General features: G+C 53.8%; 8 protein-coding genes across 8 annotated transcripts; 4 read left to right on the forward strand and 4 right to left on the reverse strand.

Moving 5' to 3' along the window:
- Nucleotides 1-382: 382 nt before the first annotated feature.
- Nucleotides 383-2,478, reverse strand: BU25DRAFT_492408 (phosphoesteras-like protein). Its single transcript, XM_033711636.1, has 3 exons — nt 2,319-2,478; nt 1,424-2,269; nt 383-1,375 (listed from the first exon to the last, which is right to left on the reverse strand). Exons 1-3 carry the CDS (start codon nt 2,331-2,333, stop codon nt 578-580), a joined length of 1,659 nt encoding a protein of 552 aa, XP_033560042.1. The 5' UTR covers nt 2,334-2,478; the 3' UTR covers nt 383-577.
- Nucleotides 2,479-3,073: 595 nt separating this feature from the next.
- BU25DRAFT_344944 (adenine-N(1)--methyltransferase) lies at nt 3,074-3,988 on the forward strand (the record flags this gene model as incomplete). Its single annotated transcript, XM_033703022.1, has 1 exon — nt 3,074-3,988. A coding segment is annotated over one exon (915 nt), but the record flags the coding sequence as incomplete, so codon positions are not given.
- A 330-nt stretch (nt 3,989-4,318) lies between these two features.
- BU25DRAFT_412115 (uncharacterized protein) lies at nt 4,319-5,386 on the forward strand. The gene is made up of 5 exons (XM_033706722.1): nt 4,319-4,387; nt 4,436-4,638; nt 4,725-4,745; nt 4,800-4,874; nt 4,924-5,386. The coding sequence occupies exons 1-5, from the start codon at nt 4,365-4,367 to the stop codon at nt 5,010-5,012; spliced, it is 411 nt and encodes a 136-aa protein (XP_033560044.1). The 5' UTR covers nt 4,319-4,364; the 3' UTR covers nt 5,013-5,386.
- Nucleotides 5,387-5,926: 540 nt separating this feature from the next.
- BU25DRAFT_344569 (uncharacterized protein) lies at nt 5,927-7,182 on the forward strand (the record flags this gene model as incomplete). The annotated part of the gene is made up of 2 exons (XM_033703004.1): nt 5,927-6,624; nt 6,675-7,182. 2 exons carry the CDS (start codon nt 5,927-5,929, stop codon nt 7,180-7,182), a joined length of 1,206 nt encoding a protein of 401 aa, XP_033560045.1.
- A 2,157-nt stretch (nt 7,183-9,339) lies between these two features.
- BU25DRAFT_344858 (uncharacterized protein) lies at nt 9,340-10,696 on the reverse strand (the record flags this gene model as incomplete). The annotated part of the gene is made up of 6 exons (XM_033703015.1): nt 9,340-9,671; nt 9,719-10,076; nt 10,134-10,267; nt 10,320-10,415; nt 10,462-10,498; nt 10,547-10,696. The coding sequence occupies 6 exons, from the start codon at nt 10,694-10,696 to the stop codon at nt 9,340-9,342; spliced, it is 1,107 nt and encodes a 368-aa protein (XP_033560046.1).
- Nucleotides 10,697-12,016: 1,320 nt separating this feature from the next.
- Nucleotides 12,017-12,938, reverse strand: BU25DRAFT_432444 (ubiquinone biosynthesis protein COQ4, mitochondrial; the record flags this gene model as incomplete). Its single annotated transcript, XM_033708720.1, has 2 exons — nt 12,017-12,675; nt 12,725-12,938. 2 exons carry the CDS (start codon nt 12,936-12,938, stop codon nt 12,017-12,019), a joined length of 873 nt encoding a protein of 290 aa, XP_033560047.1.
- A 109-nt stretch (nt 12,939-13,047) lies between these two features.
- BU25DRAFT_370932 (SET domain-containing protein) lies at nt 13,048-14,520 on the forward strand (the record flags this gene model as incomplete). Its single annotated transcript, XM_033703966.1, has 2 exons — nt 13,048-13,356; nt 13,405-14,520. Exons 1-2 carry the CDS (start codon nt 13,216-13,218, stop codon nt 14,515-14,517), a joined length of 1,254 nt encoding a protein of 417 aa, XP_033560048.1. The 5' UTR covers nt 13,048-13,215.
- Nucleotides 14,521-18,512: 3,992 nt separating this feature from the next.
- Nucleotides 18,513-19,171, reverse strand: BU25DRAFT_492415 (uncharacterized protein; the record flags this gene model as incomplete). Its single annotated transcript, XM_033711637.1, has 2 exons — nt 18,710-19,171; nt 18,513-18,633 (listed from the first exon to the last, which is right to left on the reverse strand). The coding sequence occupies exons 1-2, from the start codon at nt 19,096-19,098 to the stop codon at nt 18,513-18,515; spliced, it is 510 nt and encodes a 169-aa protein (XP_033560049.1). The 5' UTR covers nt 19,099-19,171.
- Between the last annotated feature and the right edge of the window lie 69 nt (nt 19,172-19,240).

Consider the following 19,240-nt stretch of genomic DNA (forward strand, 5'->3'; position numbering starts at 1 on the left):
GTCCAATGTTGGTGCTTTGATCACTGCCTAGGTCATCATAATATCATACACACTTAGCTTCCACCCGCCTTCCTCTGCAGTACAAAGTAGATACGCATACCCTAACTTCGACTTCCAGAATTTTGCCTCTACATGTTGTGCCTGATCCCGTGCGTCACTTCTTTCACCTCGCGACACCTCAACACAGCTCTGCAACACACCGCACCGACCACATCACCGCCCACTAACGAACTAAAGCAAAAAGAACACAGTCAAGGGCGCCGCGATTGGTGCAGCGCAGTGTGGTGCCGTCCATGGATCGCAAGGTGAGCACAGACGATGCCTGGCTGGAGTCGCGCAAGTACTCGGAAGCAAGATAAAACGCAAGCACCTTTTGCTGGTTAGGTACAACTGATACGTGCATGGTGCCGAATTGACGCAGATAGAATTCAGCAGAATGATCAATGGGTTTGTACTGAAATAACGTATAACATACGTGCGCCTAGCCAGCCATGCAGTCCGTGATTTGGAGGCCTCCAGCCATGGCTGAACCGAAAACACCAAAACACCTTGCTTGTCGCAATCTTACTCAAATCGCTTATTCCTGGTTATCCCGTTGAACCGGCAAGACTCGTCCAGCATCAACAATCATCTGCTCGTCAAGCCTCTTACCAATATCACCATATTCCAATCTCTTCCAAGTAGAAATGCGCGCAGTATTTGTGTCAACCTCAAAAACACGCAGTCGACGGTGGAAGTTGTTGTATCCACCGTAGCCGCCAAATCCACTGCCACCAGCATAGCACATCCAGAGCTCGGGTTCTTGTGTCGCGTGGTCTTTCGAGAGCATGCAGTAGTCGTTGACGTGGTCATGGCCACATGAGACGAATTTGACGCCCTGCTTGACCAGCTCATCCTTGAAGTGGGTGTTGAATGCAGGCGCTGTCACACCTTCGGTCCAGTTACCGACCCACTCATTGTTTCTGTCCGCGTATTCAGGTAATGGTATGTGTATAAACGCCATGTCTATGTGCTTGTGGGTGTAGTGGCTGTGAGCGTCTTTCAGCCCCTCAGCCGTGTTCTTGAACCAGGCGATCTGGTTTGGTTTGATCCAGTCGTAGCCTCGGTAGTGGGCTTCGTCTGGCGAGTATGCGTGGGTATCGAGCATATAGAGTGTCAATGCGGAGTGCTTGCTGTTATGTGCCTGCACTTCGACGTAGTAGTTGCCAACGCCTTCGATGGTGTTCGGTCCGGCTTCGGAAAGAGAGTATGGTAGGGATTCGTAAAGTGACATTTGTGCGTGGCGTGATAGTGTGCCTTCGTCGTCATGGTTGCCGAAAATGGCTGCATAGGGAATCTTGCGCTCGGCGAGAGGCTCGATGATCTTGAACAGGGCCTGCGAATGTGAGCAGAATGGCAGTAGCAATGCGGGAACAGCACGTACACTCTGAATGTCTGGCGCGGTGTCGCCATTGACCTGATCACCAGAAAGCACTACCATGTCAGGCTTCTCCTCATCTAGGACACGCTCGACGAAGTCCAATGTTCTTGGGTCGGCATCACAGTGGCCGCCATTGGCACCTTTGGGCTCCGGATCTCTGCATGCGCCCAAACCAGTGCTGAGATGCAGGTCAGAGATCTGCATGATCTTGAACTTGCCATCCTTCCTGATCTTGGGAACTGGCTTCTCGACCTTGTGTGGTGCGCCTCGACGTATGCTCAGGCGCGGATCCTTGCTGTCTCGGGCTGTCTCCAAATGTAATGCGCCGTTCTTGACCAGCTCCCACCCAGGGCGTGGCTCCACGGCGTCAGACCCGAACAGTATGTCGACAGCAGTCACGGCCTGCTTCGAGTCGCTCGCGTGACGCTTGAGTGACCTCTTGATCCACACGCCTGCAGGGCGAGACTCCCACTTCTCCGAAGCCTGAGCTTTCTCGCCCATGGCTGGGTCAAGCTTGCCGGTACGCACATCGACAATGACCTTGTCATCGCTCGTGAGCTCCTCCTCCCTTTTGCGCTTGATGTGTATATATGCCTTGGACACCCAGCCAGATCCAAGATAGAGGTCTTTCTCGACGCGGTGCCACTTCTTTTGGTCCAGCATGCATTTTGACAGCGGGTTCAGGCTCGAGCATGTCTGTACAGTAATGTCGGTGATGACGAGACCCTCGTGGTGTAGGGGAAGGTGGCTGTGAACAGATTGAGGTAGAACACGGTATCGGTTATCGACGAAGAAAATCAAGAAGCAGGCAATGATCGAGAAGGCTACGAGCTGAATGCCCGCTCGGACCTGCGACATGAATTAGTTACATCTGGGACCACAGGAGCATTGAACGTACTATTCGGCGGGTCATGATGAAGTTAGTGGCCGTTCAGCCGCATATGTCTTAGAAGAGGAGGAATATCGTGAAACAGTTGCGTAGCGCCGTCGCCATGACATACGTCTCGTGCCAATAGTAAGAGATCTGGGCACAAGAGGCATCCGTCGATGGATGTGCCCTTGCGCGTGTGATTCCTTGGCTTCTCGAATCCTTTGATCGACGTTGTTTCACCGCGGAGGTCCCGGTCCCCACTCTGAGCCGGTAGCGTGAACCCTGCATGTTCCCTTCCTTTTCTTTCGACCATCTCTTCGACTCCACCACAAAGGCAAGCATACACAGCTTGTAAGCTACGCTATGCGAAACATATGCTTACGACAGCTTCGACGCGCAGCGACACAAGGATTTGCTAGAAACTTCAGCACCAGCGCAGGCCTACGCCGCGCTTTCAAAGAAGGAGATACCGTTCTTCTTCGAGATAAGAAGGATACCGTCGATGGCACGCTCTTGAAGCTGCAGGCAGCGAAGACGACGCACACCCACCGCGGGGTCATTGATCATGCCAACATCATCGGCAAAGAGCCGCGCCAGATAGTACGGTCATCGAAAGGCTTCGAATACCGTGTCCATGAACCTACTTTAGCAGAGTACGTTCGGCTCACCCCACGTCTCGTCACACCTGTGCGTCTATTACTGTCCGGACACGCACCATAGTTGTGTTGCGTAGAACCCAAGCTAAGTGGCCCTAGTTGTACCCCTCTGACACCAACTTGATTGTCTCTCTTCTCGATATCCATGTCGACACGCCCTCGAGTGCCTTGAACGACGATCCACTGTTCGAGATCCTCGAAGCCGGTACAGGTCATGGAGCTTTGACCTTGCATCTCGCCCGAGCCATTCATGCCGCGAACCCACCTCTGCCGAAGACTCCCGACTACACCGTCAATGTAGAAGAACCAGAAGATGCTGTGTACCTGGGTGAGTCTATATCAGATCTCCAGGAAACAACTATAGAGTCGTGGAAACCCTGTAGACGCGCCATTGTGCACACGCTGGATATCTCAAGCAAGCACTCGAAGCATGCAAAGAAGATTGTTCAGGGCTTTCGACATGGGCTCTATGCCGGCAACGTGGAATTTCACGTAGGAGATGCTTCTGCATGGATTGCTTCGCAGAGAGTGATCAGGCAGACTGATGAGCCTTTCTTGAATCACGTATTCCTGGATTTGCCCAACGCCGAAGCACATCTGGCAAACGTAGCACCAGCATTGCGTGTGAACGGGCTACTTGCTGTATTCAATCCAAGCATCACACAAATTGCGCAATGTGTGGAGAAAATTCGTGAAGAGAAGCTGCCGTATCTACTTGACCAAGTCGTTGAACTCGGTGCGGGTATGATCCGTGAGTGGGATGTCAGGGCGGTCAGACCAAGATCGACACTGAAGAAGCCTGACGCCAGGGAGTCGCCAGAGGCTTCAGATGCAGAGTCCATTGATCCGGTCAAGGGCCAAGAGGCAAGAGACGGTGAGTTGGCAGAGAATCTGGCCAAAGAGGAAGAGAAATGGGCCATGGTTTGCCGCCCAAAGGCAGGCCAGATGGTGGTGGGCGGTGGATTCCTGGCTTTGTGGAGACGCATGGAACGCATAGAACGCCCAAAGAGCAAGGAGCAGAGTGAAGATGAGTCGAGTTAGACCAATCGAAACCTCAATGTGCCTATCCAGCAGGTACACCGACATTCAATACGAACGGATCTCCAGTATCGTGTACCCCATTGTACCTTGTCTCACACGTGATGAACAACACACGGCACCGAGCGAGTAATTGCAAAAAGTCCCCTCCAGTGAACCGCATACGTTCGTGAACGACTACAAGGTTTAGCTGGAAGAAGACTAGCACGGTGAGCTGTTCACGCATCTCTCATGTAAATATGGTGATGGAGCGTTCCTATTGGCTCCGGCATGGACCCTAGTTTGACTCGTCATGCAGCGCGGTTAGAGAGCTACCATCATTTATATCCACCACGGCATCGTTCCCCCGCCTCCCCCACCGATCCTCAGAATTGCGACAATGAGCGGCGCGGGCGAGAACCGGTATGCGCTCTAACGCGCATGTGTGGATTGAGGCTAACATTGCTGCAGCTGGCGGAGGCCAGGACAAGGTAATTCGAAGGACGGACGACAGCAACCTACCGCGCCGACAGGCAATGCGTGGGGCAACAAGGCCATTCAGGGCAACAAGCCTGCAAGTCTAGGACAGGCAGCGCCAGCTTCTGTTCCCAGGGAAGAGCACGTCCCCGTGCGTGACTTCAATGCAGTCGAGGTCAGGGACTATCTGAAGAAGAGTGAGTGCTACTCGTCCAGGCATACAGCCTCGAGCTGTACACTCGAGCTACAGCTACTATGAACGAGCAACGCTAACACATCACAGAGTACCGTGAGACCGTTGCGGGTATAACGTCCTACGCTCACACGACCTGAACAGCTGCTAACGTTTCGCTTTAAGATCATCCAGCGGTATACCACAAGGTCGAGGGTGACTCTGTTCCCAAGAGAAGCAGTGGAGTGTGGGGTGCCAGAGGTATTCTTGGCCATTTCTCATGTTCTGGGTTGGATCTAACATCCTACAGGCGCCGGCACATCACACAAGATGCCTAACGGGCAGAACTTCTTCGACGTGCTCAAGAAGCAGCTCGCCAGTCTCGACCAGAACAAATGATCGCGCACGATACACACGCGTATACACCTTTTGATTCAGCGGCATTACAAGGGCATTGCGGGCGTTCTGCGAGACACGGTTTGTCTACGGGTGGATGGCTTCTTTGCGGTAACATGCAGAAGCCTGGACTGTCCTACACCATGGCGTTGTGGACATGATTCATATGGGTATGCATCTCTTGGTTTGTGGGTATGGTCAAAGCGATACTCGTTTGCATTACGGGCGTCCTTGGTATGGCACGAACACCGATTGAGCATAGAGCGCGGTCAAGACTGTGCATATTGTTCTTTATGTACAAAGTCAATTGTGGTAAAACGCTTGCGATCGGGAACATAGGCACGAGCACGTTCTTACTACATCAACATCAATAAAAGGCATTCGATTGATCATCAGCACGTGTCTATGAATATGATGCTGTCCATGGTCGTCTTGACTACTAAGATGGTCCGGCGATTTCCTAGGTTGAACCCTGCCACACAGCAGTGACAACAAACAATGCATCGACATCGTCCAGGGGGATTTGAGAACTGAAATACTTGCTTGTGGCCGCGACTGCATCGATTGTCATCCATTTTGTTCAAGATTGTGCTCTCACATCGAGACCTTCACCGCATTCACCTGATCTCCGCGGCCAAGCCAAACTAGCCCCAAACCTCACAATTCGTTTACATTCACAAGCACTCCGCTGCGGACGCGCCTTACCCCGCCACGACCCTCAGACGCAGTGCCCTTGATTCTTTGGTGCCGACTACCAAACTGCACGCTCTGGAACGCGACGTAAAAGGAGAGCGCAGTCACAGGGGACAGCGCACATTGCGATCGACCAGGGTCACCACCACAATTACACCTTGCCGAGCTCCGATGCGCCAAACATTTCCGCCCCGTTGCTCGATACTACAATAATCCTCACGACCATGTCCTCTCCGCCGCGGACGCCCACCCACAGGCCGGCATCGTCCCACCGCCGACACCCCTCTAGCCTCGATATGGCACATTCCAGACGACAGTCATTCAACCGCCCCTCCTCCAGATCCGGTTACTCGCCCATAACACCACGCTCGTCGCACGAATTTGATCATGGCAGTCCCGCGCAACACCTTGACGGAGCCAGGGATAATGGTGGGGGGTTGGGCAATCTGGCGGACGAGCTGGGTGAATGGGGCAGCGAGGACGAGGAGATGGACAGCGAGTTTGGGGAAGAGCTGGAGCAGCCACAGGGAGACGCAACAAGTATCGGCACAGCTGTAGAACACGACGGGTCAACGGGGGTTCAGGGTGTGGTCGATTCGAATGGGGTGAGGGATAGTGGGGTTGCGTTGCATAGCTCTCCTTCGACACAACCGAGAGCTACGCTGAGCCCAAGCGCGGCAATCAAGTCAAAAAAACATAACAGGCAACGGTCACTGTACGACGGGTCAGACTATGGGGACGATTCAGATCTCGAGAACGATGGCATCACACCGGCCCTCGAGGCGCGCATGGCAGCTGTCGAGAGTCTGGCACGGAGAGGCATGGAAGAGAACGGCAGTGCGTCAGACGAAGTCGTTAAGCGCGTCACAGAACACCTGCGCGATCTTGGGAGCCAAATCGCCATCGAGAACGGAGCAACACGGTACGCCTTCCCCAACGCGCCACCGAAACCCTTCAGCTAACACAACCCAGTCTCAAAACCGCCCACGACTCACTAACAACCCACCTCACCCACCAATCGCGCGTCCTCACCTCCCTAACTGCCTCCTTCACCGGCCCCCGCGCCATAATCCCCTCTCCAGACGCAATCGAAGAGCTCCTCCCCCTCGTCGAACAAACCCTCCAATCCCTCCCACACAGCTCCACGGACTCAATAATATCCCTCTCTCACCTCACACTCTCGACACGCGAACTCCTCCAACACCTCTCCAACGTCAGCGACACACTGCACATGTCACGTCAAACGACCACGAACGCGGCGCGAAGGTTGCGAACGAGTAAAGAGCAATTACACGAATGGAAGCGCGAGGCCGAACGCACAGCCGAAGGACGCGAATTCATCGAGCGCGGGGACTGGGACAGGCGACTACGCGAGCGCGAAGCGAAGCGGGCGTGCGGAGAAGTAATGTCGGGGTTCGAGGAAGCATGCGGACTGTGGAGGAAGAGGTTGTGTGAGGGGTTGGGTGTGGCTAGTGCGTAGTCCTGTGCGCTCTCCTTCCTTCCCTTTTCTGCCTTTGGTCGGATGCAATGGGGTGTGAGAGAGCTAACAGGCCGCAGGCGAAGACTTCCCCACCGAGGCGCGGGATGCGTGGCCTTCAGAGAACCTTCCAAATAAGCCTCCGGGCACTGCTCAAGACCTTCCTCGAGCAGAGACCCCGGCTGAACTGAGGGAGTTCGCGCCATCCCCAGCACCACCCGGTGTACGCAATTTCTCACGCCCCTCCTCCTCCTCCTCATCTCGTTTCTCAAATCGCTCGTGGGTCGAAAGCGTCTCCCCCGTCTCACCACGGCACATCCGCAAGCAAACCGAAAAGCAACAGAAATCCTCTTCAGACTCGACCTTCCGGTTTTCAGACGATGAGCTGGCTCAGGATTAACCTGTACCCACCTCTCCGAACAGGTTCTATGTTGAGCACGTATTGTTGTTTCCTTTATCACATGGCCGGCATTATTTCCCTTGCATTTTCTGCTTTGTATCTACATGGCCAAGTAGGGCCTTGGGCGTTGGTGCGGGGTCTTTGTCGTATGTTATCAGCGGCATTGGGATACGGGGTTTGGTAGACGGACACGCATGTGGTTAGGAAACTGGTAATACCCATATATATGTCATTTAGATTGGGAATCGATGCATTTTGTTTTCAGTTCGTTCTTTATTGGGTATGGAGCGTAGCTCCAGAGGTATGTATCGTTCTATCCCTTCGCACTCGTTCACTGACGCCCCAGTTTCCGCTATTCATCTACTCCTCAGTCCAGCCTGCAGATCCAGTCTCTTTTTCATGCCCCTTGCCCAGAGCCTTGTCATAACAGACACCTTTCTGTAGTTTTGCGATCAGATACTCCTCGGCGAAGACGTAGATTCGAGCATATTCCCAACAGAACACCAGACACGTCTTGGTTCCAATGTGAATTTAGCGGAGGACCTGTCCCGCTGTTCTCCTCGTACAGTCCCGTGCGTCATCTTCGTCTGGCTCGTCTCTGAATTTGCAGCGGTAATGTTCATCGACCGTGTCCTCATAGAGTGCTTTTGAGGCAGTCCTACGGGGAAGGTTCGGCAGCTGATTCAAGTCTCCGATAGTGGCACAGAGAACATGTGCTGTCAGTTTTGTTGATGCGCATGGTGTAGCTCTCGGGTCCAATGATGCGAAGGCTCACAACACCCAGAAGTCCTCCTTGATGTCGATCTCAGACGCAGGGAGTGTATCAACCTCCGGGACCGGCAGTTCGGCCCCATGATGCAACCCTTCAAATCTTCTCGAAGTCTTCTACCTCGATATTCGGGAAGCGTACGCAGTTCTCCTGGGCTTCCTTGGAAGTTCCGTGCACGAGGCGGTCCAGGGGTGGCGACAGTACTGCGATGGCACCCGAATGAACGGTGACCGGAGTCTCGTCCACGCCAATAAGGAAAGGTGGACAGCTTTGAGTGAAGGATGCTGCGCCCGAATATAGTCAGTCATTTCACGAATATTACCAGAGGGTGCACTCACCTGGTGGAGAAAGGCATGTTCGCAGCGCTCTGGGCGATTTGCTTGAAGAGGAGGTGTCGGTTCAAAGTGTGATGGTTCAGAATCTGTTTGAGCTTGCCAAGGAAGTGACATCGGTGAAAGTAAAGACGAGGCTTCTGTCCCACTGGCAGGCCTTGCGCTTGAACACGTTCGGCGCTTCTTCTGCTATTGGAGCACGCAGATCTTGCTGATAAGTCCGAACCGCTGGTACTTGTGAGGAACGGTCGATGTGTCGGAACTGGGTCATGAGCAAACAGGTGATCAGAAGAAGTGGTGTATCCGTGATGCAAGGACATAGAGTACTACTCACTGTGCTGCCGATGACTACTGTCGTCGTCACTTCGAAGCTGGGGCTGATGGAGAGATTGAAACTGCTTTGTGAGCGAGAATTTGATGTGCTTTTTCAGAAGATCGTGTGTTTGGCGTTTAGCGCGCCTTCCTAGATGTGCACCCGTGCAAGTGAAAGGAATGTTGGAAGGAATTCAAGGTATTCCTGCCCCACCAAGGCTCACAATGTGGGAAAGTGAAGTCGCGGTCGACGAAAGTGATAGATTATTATGAATAGCATTAGTATCTTACATATATTGCTCACATTCGAATCCTGCCAAAGCAGCACAGCTTCCATGCACAGCTCGCTAAGCATCATGATACACAATCTTCGTCTCGTTCCTCACATGTATCCCCTGCCGTCCCCTTTCCCCTAGTTCACAATCCCTGGGCGTAATGTTGTGCATCACGAAAGCCTTGCTCGAGCCAGCGAGATTGCTACCAGCCATGAAGCCGCCCTCGTTGGCGAAGCACACTTCTGAGTCTGAGTCGGGGTTGCTTCCGCGTTTCATAGGTGTGCTTCCGTATGTTGGTGCTGAACCGGTGCCTTTGTAGTTCTGGGATGGTACGGTAGTGGCTTTTACTGTACTGAAGAAGCTGCCGAATGAGCGGAAGACGGGGCGGAGGAGGGGGAGTGATGCTGCAAGGTTATTAGCAAGGTTCAGTTGACAAAGTAGAATAGCTTACTCGCAAGCGACGCAAGATTGACATCGCAGACTGCCCATATCTGATCCTCAAGGCCATCCCACGTAAGGTCCTTGTCCATCTTCTTATCGAGCGCAAGGGTGTGGACAATTGTCATCAAGGCTGAGATGCACACCGCAACACCTGCAATGAACATGACTGCAACTGCGAGCTTGCGCTTGAGTGGTAAATGCAACTTCCAGATCTCGACCAGGGGGCAGAGCAGAATAAAAAGCTCGATGATGAAGTGCGGTATCCCTGCGCCGAAAAGCGACATCATAGGTGTTAACGGACATGTGCCGGGAACGGTTGCATCCCAGAATTTGCGTATCGGTGTGCACTGCATGCAGATGAGCGTGACCTGTGTTCGTTAGCAGTCATGTGTGTGCACGTTGGTTCCGCGCGAACGTAAACGTACTCTCACGATAATCCAGCCTGCTGAAAGTACAGAGAGAATTCGAATGGGCTGCCGTATCATCGACAGGGAAAACATCCGCCAGTAGAAGCCGAGGATGACGAACTTGCTGAGGCCGACGGAGAAGGTGTACAACCCTGTGCTTCTGTCAGTAGTCGTTACTTGTCTTGTAAGGCAAGTACTCCATACACATATCTGCCCAGAGATCTACGAAGTAATGATGTACAATTTGTTCCTCAGGAAGGTTGATATCTGCCATTGGAAGTCCGAACCCCCATCGTGTCTCTGCTGGAGTCAGCGACGTTCTGACAAATTGAAGTTGCGATCATACTGAAGAGGCTGATGAAGGTGAACCCAGTCCCTATCGTCTATGCGAACGTAAGCACTTGGTCGCGCGACAAGTATAAGGCACTTACGAAGGCAACTATGGACAGGTAGTCTTCCCATACCATAGTAACTCTGGTATGCCGCCGAGCAACATTTCGTAGTACCAGCGCAACCGCTGCGGCAGTATACGGAATCAGAGCAGCTGCGTAGAGTTCCGGCCGACGGTCAGAGCGTGTCATGATGCCTTAAGCTGGAGTTCGTGAGACCGTAACATGAGAAACTATTACCAGTCGCGGATTATACGTGGAGCTGCATTCACAGATGTTGAAGGATGCGCCTATTTACCGCGCTGGTGTTTGCTTCTTGGTAGTGCCGAACCCTAGTGAATGTAGCATGCCGCTCCATGCCAGGGGATACCTGTGTTGGAAGAGAACGACGGAGAATTTCCAATAGATAAGAACACAGGCTTGGTAGGACATGATGCTGTACGCAAGGCTGTGCAATGAGAGTCGATGTTTCCATGCGCCTATTGACCTGGTGCCAGGATGTACCTGCAGCAAGGGATTCGCTACGTGAACCGTGTTTCGCAATGCGCCAATCAGTGGATTCGATATGTATCGATTGGTCGCTGGCGTCGACAGATGCGGATGCTTGTGACATGTTGCCAACGAAACAAAAGTGGAGGTGTTGCTGCTTCTGGCCATAGCCGCAGGGAGACATTCACATCAGCTTACTCGGTGATCATATTTGCATTCCCAAACAGCTGGAAATTGAAGCAGACGGATAGAAATGAGGGCATCTATCCTGCGGCACGGACGGACACGCGCCGTAGCCGATCCTTTCGAATTCATGCAAGATGCGCGGGGCTGTTGTGTAACTGACTTGCACGGGTCGGTCCGGTGGCGTGCTACTGTGCTCTCTCTGCGTGACAGTGCTGTACAGCGTTTGTATATCTTTGATCGTCACTAAGAACGCCTTCTAGTATTGTGGAATTGTGCTGATGACCCCCTACCTCGAAACTCGCAATTCGAATGATGCAGCCTGGAGGTATTCAACGCATGCCATACGAAGGGAGTCACCAAGCGAAACCCCTTGCATAACAACGGCCAGCTTACTGCTCGACGATCCGCGCATCTGAAGAAGACGGTATTTCTCCAGACTTCCGTTTGATGATTTTCAAGTCAGTGAATGTCTGGAGAAGATTAGCAAATGATCATCCCTTTGGCTTGACTGAAGGTGTAGCTCTGGGCACCCCACAAACTAAGCGGCGATTGTCTTCAGGATTAAATATTGCATTATAGTTTTTCCACGTGTTTTCCCCCGTGACCCATTGATGGCAGATAGGCGCATTTTTTCGAATTTGATGGTCCTCCGAAGGTATCCACGTATTCCCATCGAATGTTGACTGAGTCATCGGAGGAAGGGCCTGTCAGCTTACGGCAATTCGAATGAGCATGATCCGGGATTCTGCATATTGCTTGCGTCGACACCCCGAAAATGAACCCGGGTCCAAGGCTCTGGTAACAATACAAACGCTTAGACAATATTGTACATAGTGATTACACAGCGGCTCTTGTCATGGCCTCTTTGGCCTCCTTCTCTTTTTTCCTCGCTTCGCGCGCTTCCTTGCGCATTGCGCGAAGGTCCGGCGGCTTCTCGATACCGAGCCTTGTCCTCAACTCGTTGATGTCTGTCTCTAGCTCCTCTTCCCAGTAAACGTTGACCACGTCGTCGGCGCGTGCTCCATTTCTTGCAGCCCAAGGTCCATATATGTCGAGGAATCTCCTCCACTCGCCTTTCTTCAATGTCAACGCGCTGAAGACAGCAAGACCGGTCATCGGTAGCCCAGTGTTGGCGAACTCGAACGCTTTGAGTGCAACCTCTCCTTCTCGAAAGACTGGCAGTCCAACAAGGGCGTGGTAGAAGTCGTGGCACTCGCGATATCGCTGCATGACGTATGCGCACTCCTCATCATCTATGTACCGCACTTGCGCCCGTGTATCTGGCGTGACGCCCTCTGCGTCTAGCCACGCAGCATAGTTATAACCAACGGTGTTGGGTGGCAGCGAGCGGAGACGAGGGATGTCTAGGGACTTAGATGTTAACCGAGGTCTGTCGCGCAGTATTCGTCGCCCAGTAGCGTTCATGAGCATGCGATCTCGAAGCTTGTATATGAAGTATGGCTGCGCCGTTGCCTCGCCGAAATCAGCAATCAGTTCTGGGAGAACGTTAGCTTGTGTCAGCTGGATCTGGTGCACTGCCTGTACCTCCTTTCCTTGGGTCCAGGAAAGCCCCAACCCCAGAGCTGATTGCCAAACCCAGTCGCCCCACGGGACTCAATGGTATATGCTCTTCGTAGGTTGACTTGGGACGAGCGAAGAGTGAGAGGCAGCGCACTTCTGGGCGAAGGTTTCGCGTCAAATTGACGCATCTTGAGAGCGTGGAGGCCTGCGGCCGCAGTAACCGAACACCAGTCGCCATCTGAGTTGAGGGAAGGAAGACGAACCGAGATGGTCTGACATCAACGGTGGAGCTCTTTCCTAATCGATAAGAGCGCCACACTTCAGCCACAGCACGTCTTTTGCAACTTTTGTGACTCCAAATGTTCGAAAGTAGAAACACCAATTTCACTATCTGGCTCTAGGTGTACAGGTGAACGCTGTGTCATCCATCGAAGCATCACATCATCATTGTGGAACGTGGATGTGGAGGTTACAACCTTCTCCAACCCCAACAACACGATTGCTCCAACAACACCATGACTGCAGCACTTGATCCTGGTGAAGAGCATACGAAGTTTGTTGAGTGGGCTGAGGACAATGGCGTCACGATCAACGGCACTGCACCCGCCAAATTTCTCGATCGTGGCATGGGCATTGTAGCCGCACGAGACTTGAAAGTCAGTAGATGAGCTTATGACTTCGAGAGCACTGACTGAATCACGAAGAAAGGAGACCGCATCGTACACGTGAAGAACACATCGCTGGTACATGTGGCATTACCATCTGTCAAGGCCTTCAAATTACCAGACAACGTCACTGTACATGGCAAGCTCGCAGCATCCCTAGCACTATGGTACTCAGATCCATCCCACGACGAATACGCCCTTTGGCAAGCCGTCTGGCCTACGGAAGAAGATTTCCGGAGTACCATGCCCATCTACTACAACAAAAAGCTCCAGGACCTCCTCCCCATCGCCGCATCAACGCTCCTTACCAACCAACTCACTAAACTCGACAAAGACTGGGCCGACCTCCGACCCCACCTCCCGTCGATATCCAAAGACCTGTTCACATACACCTGGCTCATCGTCAACACCCGAACCTTTTACTGGAACTACCCCGACCTGCCGAACTCACACCCTCGCCTCCCGAAGCGAAAGAACAAGCTAACCGGCGACGATTGCTACGCCATGTGTCCGTTCATGGACTACTTCAACCACAGCGACGTCGGATGCGATCCCCAAGCCGACAGCAAGGGGTACAGCGTCACAGCAGATCGAGCGTACAAAGCCGGCGAAGAAGTATTTGTTAGCTACGGCGCGCACACGAATGACTTTCTACTTGCGGAATATGGATTCATACTCGGGAGTAACATGCGCGATGCTATTCCGCTGGATCACATTATTCTTCCGGTACTGGACAAAGAGCAGACGCAGGCATTGAAGGAAGATGGGTTCTATGGAAATTACACGCTCTTCGCTTCCGGCGGCAGCGAGACAATATGCCATCGTACGCAGGCGGTGCTCAGGCTGCTCGTGCTGGATTCGAAGAGATATTCTGCGTTTGTTGGGGGTGATGATGACGGAGATAGAGAGCGCGGGAAGTTGTACAGGTATTTGGTGGGCTTACTAACGAAGTACTCGAGGCAGGTTATGGATATCCTAGAGGAGGTTAAGGGGTTGAAGATCTATGAAGTGGAAGGGGAGAAGAGGAGGCTGCAGGCGAAGAGTGGTGAGACTGAGCCGGGTGTGAGAGCAGGTCAGAAGGATACACTGGTGAGGAGATGGAAACAGATCCGGGACATGGTAAACGGAGCGATAGAAGAGTTACAGACGTAGCATGTGTAAGTAGAATTACATTGATTTGAGTGACATGTATGTTATCCATTCTGCCGCCTCACCAGTTTCTCTCCAATGCGAATATCCAGTCCTTGGAGAATCGAAACAGAAGCTATACGGTCGAGAGTCGATTTGTCGGACTATGCATCATCGTGAGGCTGTCCAAACCGGGAGCATCCGCACAGCGGCCTCGATCTAAGCTCTTCTGAGACGGTTGTCAGGAGCAACGCATGTGTTGTCAGCAACACACAGACAACAAGCCACGCTCCACCGCTATTACCTCGTACCATCCCAACCCACGAGAGCGACCACACCTCGCACTACTAACCCGCGACTATTGCATACCCAGGTACACGATATGGTCGCCACACGTCGCGGAACAAAGGCGGCCCCGGAGGCAGCGCCTGCCGCATCGACACTGTCCGCCGCGCCCAAGCGCGGCAGGAAGAAGGCTGTCGTCGAAGAAGCTACAGGACCTGCACCTGTCGCGACAAAAGCCACCAAAGCCACCGCAACAAAGCGCAAAGCAAAGGCCGAACCCACACCTGAGCCCGAGCCTGTAGTCGAAGATGTAGTCGAAGAGGCGCCCGCACAGAAGAAGACACGCGCAACACGCGCCGCCAAGGTCGAGACAACAGAGGAAGAGCCTGCGCCTGTGGCACCTAAGAGGGCTACACGCGGGCGCAAAGCCTCAACACCGATTATCGAAGAGCCTGTCGTGGAAGGGGCTGCCGAAGAGGCTGCCGAAGAGGAAGAGCCGGACATGCCCCGACAACCCATCAAGATCCAGGTCGCGACACGCGCGCGCAAAGCGCCAGTCAAGAAGACACCGGCGAAGAAGGCCGAGCCTGTCATTGCCGAAGACCCTGCCGCAGAAGAGGAAGAGGTTCCGCGAACAGCGACACGGACGCGCAAGACTGTCCCCATCGAGGAGCCGGTCGCAGAAGAGGCGCTCAAGCCAGTCTTGCGCGCACGCAAAGCGGCCGTCAGGAAGGCACCAGCTGCAAAGGCTGCCGAAGCTCCCGCTGTCGAGATCACAATCGCCGCCGAGCCCATCAAGCCAGCATCTCGCGCGCGCAAAGCAGCAGCTCCCCTCGACACAGCGCCAGCTCTTGCGCCTCCCACTAGAGCTACACGCACTACTCGCAATGCCGAGCTCCCTCCAGCTTCGCCTCTCAAGGCACCTGCGCGTAAGCCAACAAAGAAGGCTACTCCAGCCAAGGCCGCGAAGGCCGTCGTTGAGGAGCCTACACCCGTCGAGGCGCCCATCATCGAAGAGGCGCCGGTGCCCGAGCCCGTCGAAGAACCCTTCACAGAATACCCTGCAGTTCCTTCCACACCCGCACATACTGCTCAGCCTCTGACAAACAAGCGAGCCATGTTTGAGCTCCCCCGGTACCCAAAGACACCCGCACACATTGTCGCACCCATCACATCGAGGGCGGCACTCGCAGCGCTCCCAGAATACCCAACCACACCTGCCCACATCCACGCGCCCATCACCCACAAGGACGCGATGAAGGAGCTTCCAGACTACCCGAAGACACCTGCCCATTTGCCAGCTCCTATCTCGAGGAAGGCAGCGCTCAAGGAGATGCCCAGCTACCCAGAAACACCTGCTCACATCAAGGCGCCATTGGCCACCAAAGATGCTCTCAACGAGCTACCCGGCTATCCCAAGACTCCTGCACACAACACAGCGCCCTTGAGCTCAAGACAAGCACTCGCCGAGCTTCCAGACTACCCCAAGACACCGGCACACATCGTCTCACAATCCCGTTTGAGCGTCATTGAGGAAGCTTCTATGGAAACGTCCGCGACCCCACAACAGGCTGCCATGCCTCCTGTTGCCTTCTTTGCAGTACCCCGAACACCAGCGGCGCAGTGCTCACCAGCACATGTGGCGAAGAAGGAGATCTTCACTCCTCATGCTGCTACCCCTGCGGTTGTTTTCCAGGCACCCTGCACACCGCGAGCGCAGTCTTCGCCGGAGCACGTCGCGGTCAAGGAGGTCTTCACCCCTGCTGTCTCGACCGTAGAGAAGGCCCCCGTTGAGAAAGTCACAAGCGCGGCAGCTGCCGCTCCAGCTGAGGTAACCACTCCTGTTCGAGCCAACACACCGGAAATTGTGCAGAGGACACCAGCCGTTCGATTTGCGGCTCCTTCCACGCCTCCTGCGCAATGCTCTCCGGAACACGTTGCCCCCAAGGAGAGCTTTACTCCGCCTTCTGTAGCTCCAGCAGTCGTGTTCGAGGCGCCTAGCACACCGCGTGCGCAAACCTCGCCAGAACACATTGCGAACAAGGAGAACTTCACACCTCAATCGGCAGTCCCTGTGACACCTGTACGAGCCGCGAGTGCCAACAGGAAAGCTTTGGGTGAGCTTGCTGATTACCCAACAACACCAGCTCTAGCTATCGAGGCAGCAATCCAGGAGGAGATCAGGGCATCCGCAAAGAAGCAGACCCCTTCGCCATCGCACTTCTCCACCCACGACGCGTCGTTCGATGAAGCTAGCGAGGTCAACGACTTCAGCATCTCAGAGCTTGAGAACGAGAATACTCCTGCCGAGAAGCCTCAAGCTCAGTTTGCACCGCTGCAGTTGAAGCCGTTGACACTGGCACCACCGACATCCAAGACACCCTTCTTCGCGCCGCCAACTTTCACCCCATCGGTCTTCACACCCCGCGCATCTGCCACACTGTTCTCCGCTCCTGCTCAGACTTCACCCGCAAAGACCGCTACGTTTGCACCAGGCACAAACTTCTTGGCTTCAACTCTCGTATCACCTATGAAGTCTTCTCTCCGCTCTCCCGTCAAATCATCCCTGCGATCACCTGAGAAGCGAAGGACCTCCAAGACCCCAAAGAAGGCCGTCACTTGGGACGACTCTGAAGAGCCCTCCCTTCTTCTCTTTGACGGCCCTCTGCAAGGCTTGACATTCTACGTCGACGTCATCTCGGACAGCGGCAAGAACCAATCCTTCCTATTCGAGACCCTTCTCACAGATCTCGGCGCGAAGGTTTCCAAGGAGTGGAACAGCACGGGTGTTACTCACGTTCTGTACAAGGACGGCAACCCCGATACCCTCAAGAAGGTTGTCGCAAGCCAAGGTGCAATCAAGGCCGTTAATGTCAGCTGGGCGCTGGAATGCGAGGCGAATAAGAAGCGCGTCGATGAAGCCAGGTACCTCGTCAACCTGTCCTCCGCTCTTCCAGCAAGTCCAAAGGCACCCACTGTCCCATGCACACCAGCCAAAACTCCATCGAAGTACGCACTCCCGCCTTCCTCTGGTGAGCGTAGCCAGCCCGCTACTCCCACTTCGTCCGAGTTCGATCGTTCGATCAACCTCGACGACAAGGAGAACAGCGAGCTTGGAATCTACTTCGAGCCCGATGGCAAGATGGCGGTGCGCACACTGCCACAGAAGAAGTCCAACTTCCTCCTGAGTCGCAGCCCGATCAAGACGCCGAGCAAGCAGAAGATGATAACTGCTACGCCCGTCAGACCCTTCTCGACAACCAAGAAGAGGAGTGCTGAGGTTTTCGCGGGGATCACCATGGCGCCGCCGAAGAAGCTGAGATTGTTCTGAGCTTGAAATGGTTGAGATTTGTTCTTTGGAGTTTGGATACCAGAAGCATGGACGGAGTTCTGGAGGTTGTCGGCATAAAAAGAGGGGTTTCAAAACACACCAGCTTATCGACTTCGAACCAGCCTTCCTCATCGTGGCTTGAAAGACGCCATTGAGTCGCAGCACCTACAGGTGCTCCCATGGGGTCTCAACACAGCCGGATGAGGAGCCGGCTTCGAAGGCGTCAGTGCCTGCGGCTTGGAGCCTCGATCGCTCTGCTCGACATTTGCGTTTTATCTATCAATAGTCTTGGGGCACCCTAACACTCACTCGTCCCATGGACTAAAGGGTCTGGCGTTGTAGATGGAATCGGTCTGGATTTTGTATATCGCTTGTTCGTAATCAAATTCACATACTCGATACCTTATACCCTCTGAACACCCTGTCTCCCCTGCAACTCCTCATACGCGGAGCTCGAGTACGCCTTGCCCTCCAAGTCCAGTCTTTCCAGGATGAAGTCTGCGAGTGCGAATGCTGTCACACCGCTAGCACTCCACGCCTATTCATCGAGAGACATGGGTCATAGTTGGAGAGAAAAAAAAAAGAAAACTACGGACGTACCTGACCCAGTCCCTTCCGCGTGGTTGCCCGTGCATCGATGCTGCGCTGCCTGCGAGCGCCCATTGCGCTTCTTCGCGTGCTTCGGGGGTCGTGGGGTTGACGTTGAACTCCTGTCCACCAACCGCACATTCCTCCCCAGTCGGTAGAGATTCCTGCCCACAGATGTATCGAGTGGACGGGGATGGGGGAGGGGCGGGTATGCGAGTATGGCTACCTGTGAGGTTACCTGTGAGCTGTCCTTGATCAATGTCGCCGCGTCGTGGGAGTTCGTGTTTCGCGAAGTGGGAGATGTCGAGTTGGGGATCGAGCTTCTTGAGGAGCAGGATCAGGGAGTTGGCGATTGTGTCGCGTTGGCGATTTGCAGCGTTTGCGCCGTTGGTGTGAGACATCTTGCGTGCATGTGTGAATAGTTAGGTGGTGTAAGTCAGTTCTGGGGATGTATGTATTCGTCAAAAGTTTGATTAGGTCAAATGATATGTACAGCTGCGAAGAGACACAAGACCCGACTTTGAAGTACAATTGAACAGATTC

This window comes from Macroventuria anomochaeta (assembly GCF_010093625.1).
Source record: "Macroventuria anomochaeta strain CBS 525.71 unplaced genomic scaffold BU25scaffold_23, whole genome shotgun sequence".
Lineage (NCBI taxonomy): Eukaryota > Fungi > Ascomycota > Dothideomycetes > Pleosporales > Didymellaceae > Macroventuria > Macroventuria anomochaeta.

What these genes read in the sequence shown, in the direction of transcription:
- BU25DRAFT_412115 (XM_033706722.1), top strand. Translation starts at nt 4,365, where the DNA reads ATGAGCGGCGCGGGCGAGAACCG. An exon ending in AGCGGCGCGGGCGAGAACCG is followed by an intron (nt 4,388 to 4,435) that starts GTATGCGCTCTA and finishes ACATTGCTGCAG; the next exon opens with CTGGCGGAGGCCAGGACAAG. An exon ending in TGGAGTGTGGGGTGCCAGAG is followed by an intron (nt 4,875 to 4,923) that starts GTATTCTTGGCC and finishes AACATCCTACAG; the next exon opens with GCGCCGGCACATCACACAAG.
- BU25DRAFT_492408 (XM_033711636.1), bottom strand. An exon ending in CCGCGCCAGACATTCAGAGT is followed by an intron (nt 1,376 to 1,423) that starts GTACGTGCTGTT and finishes TCACATTCGCAG; the next exon opens with GCCCTGTTCAAGATCATCGA.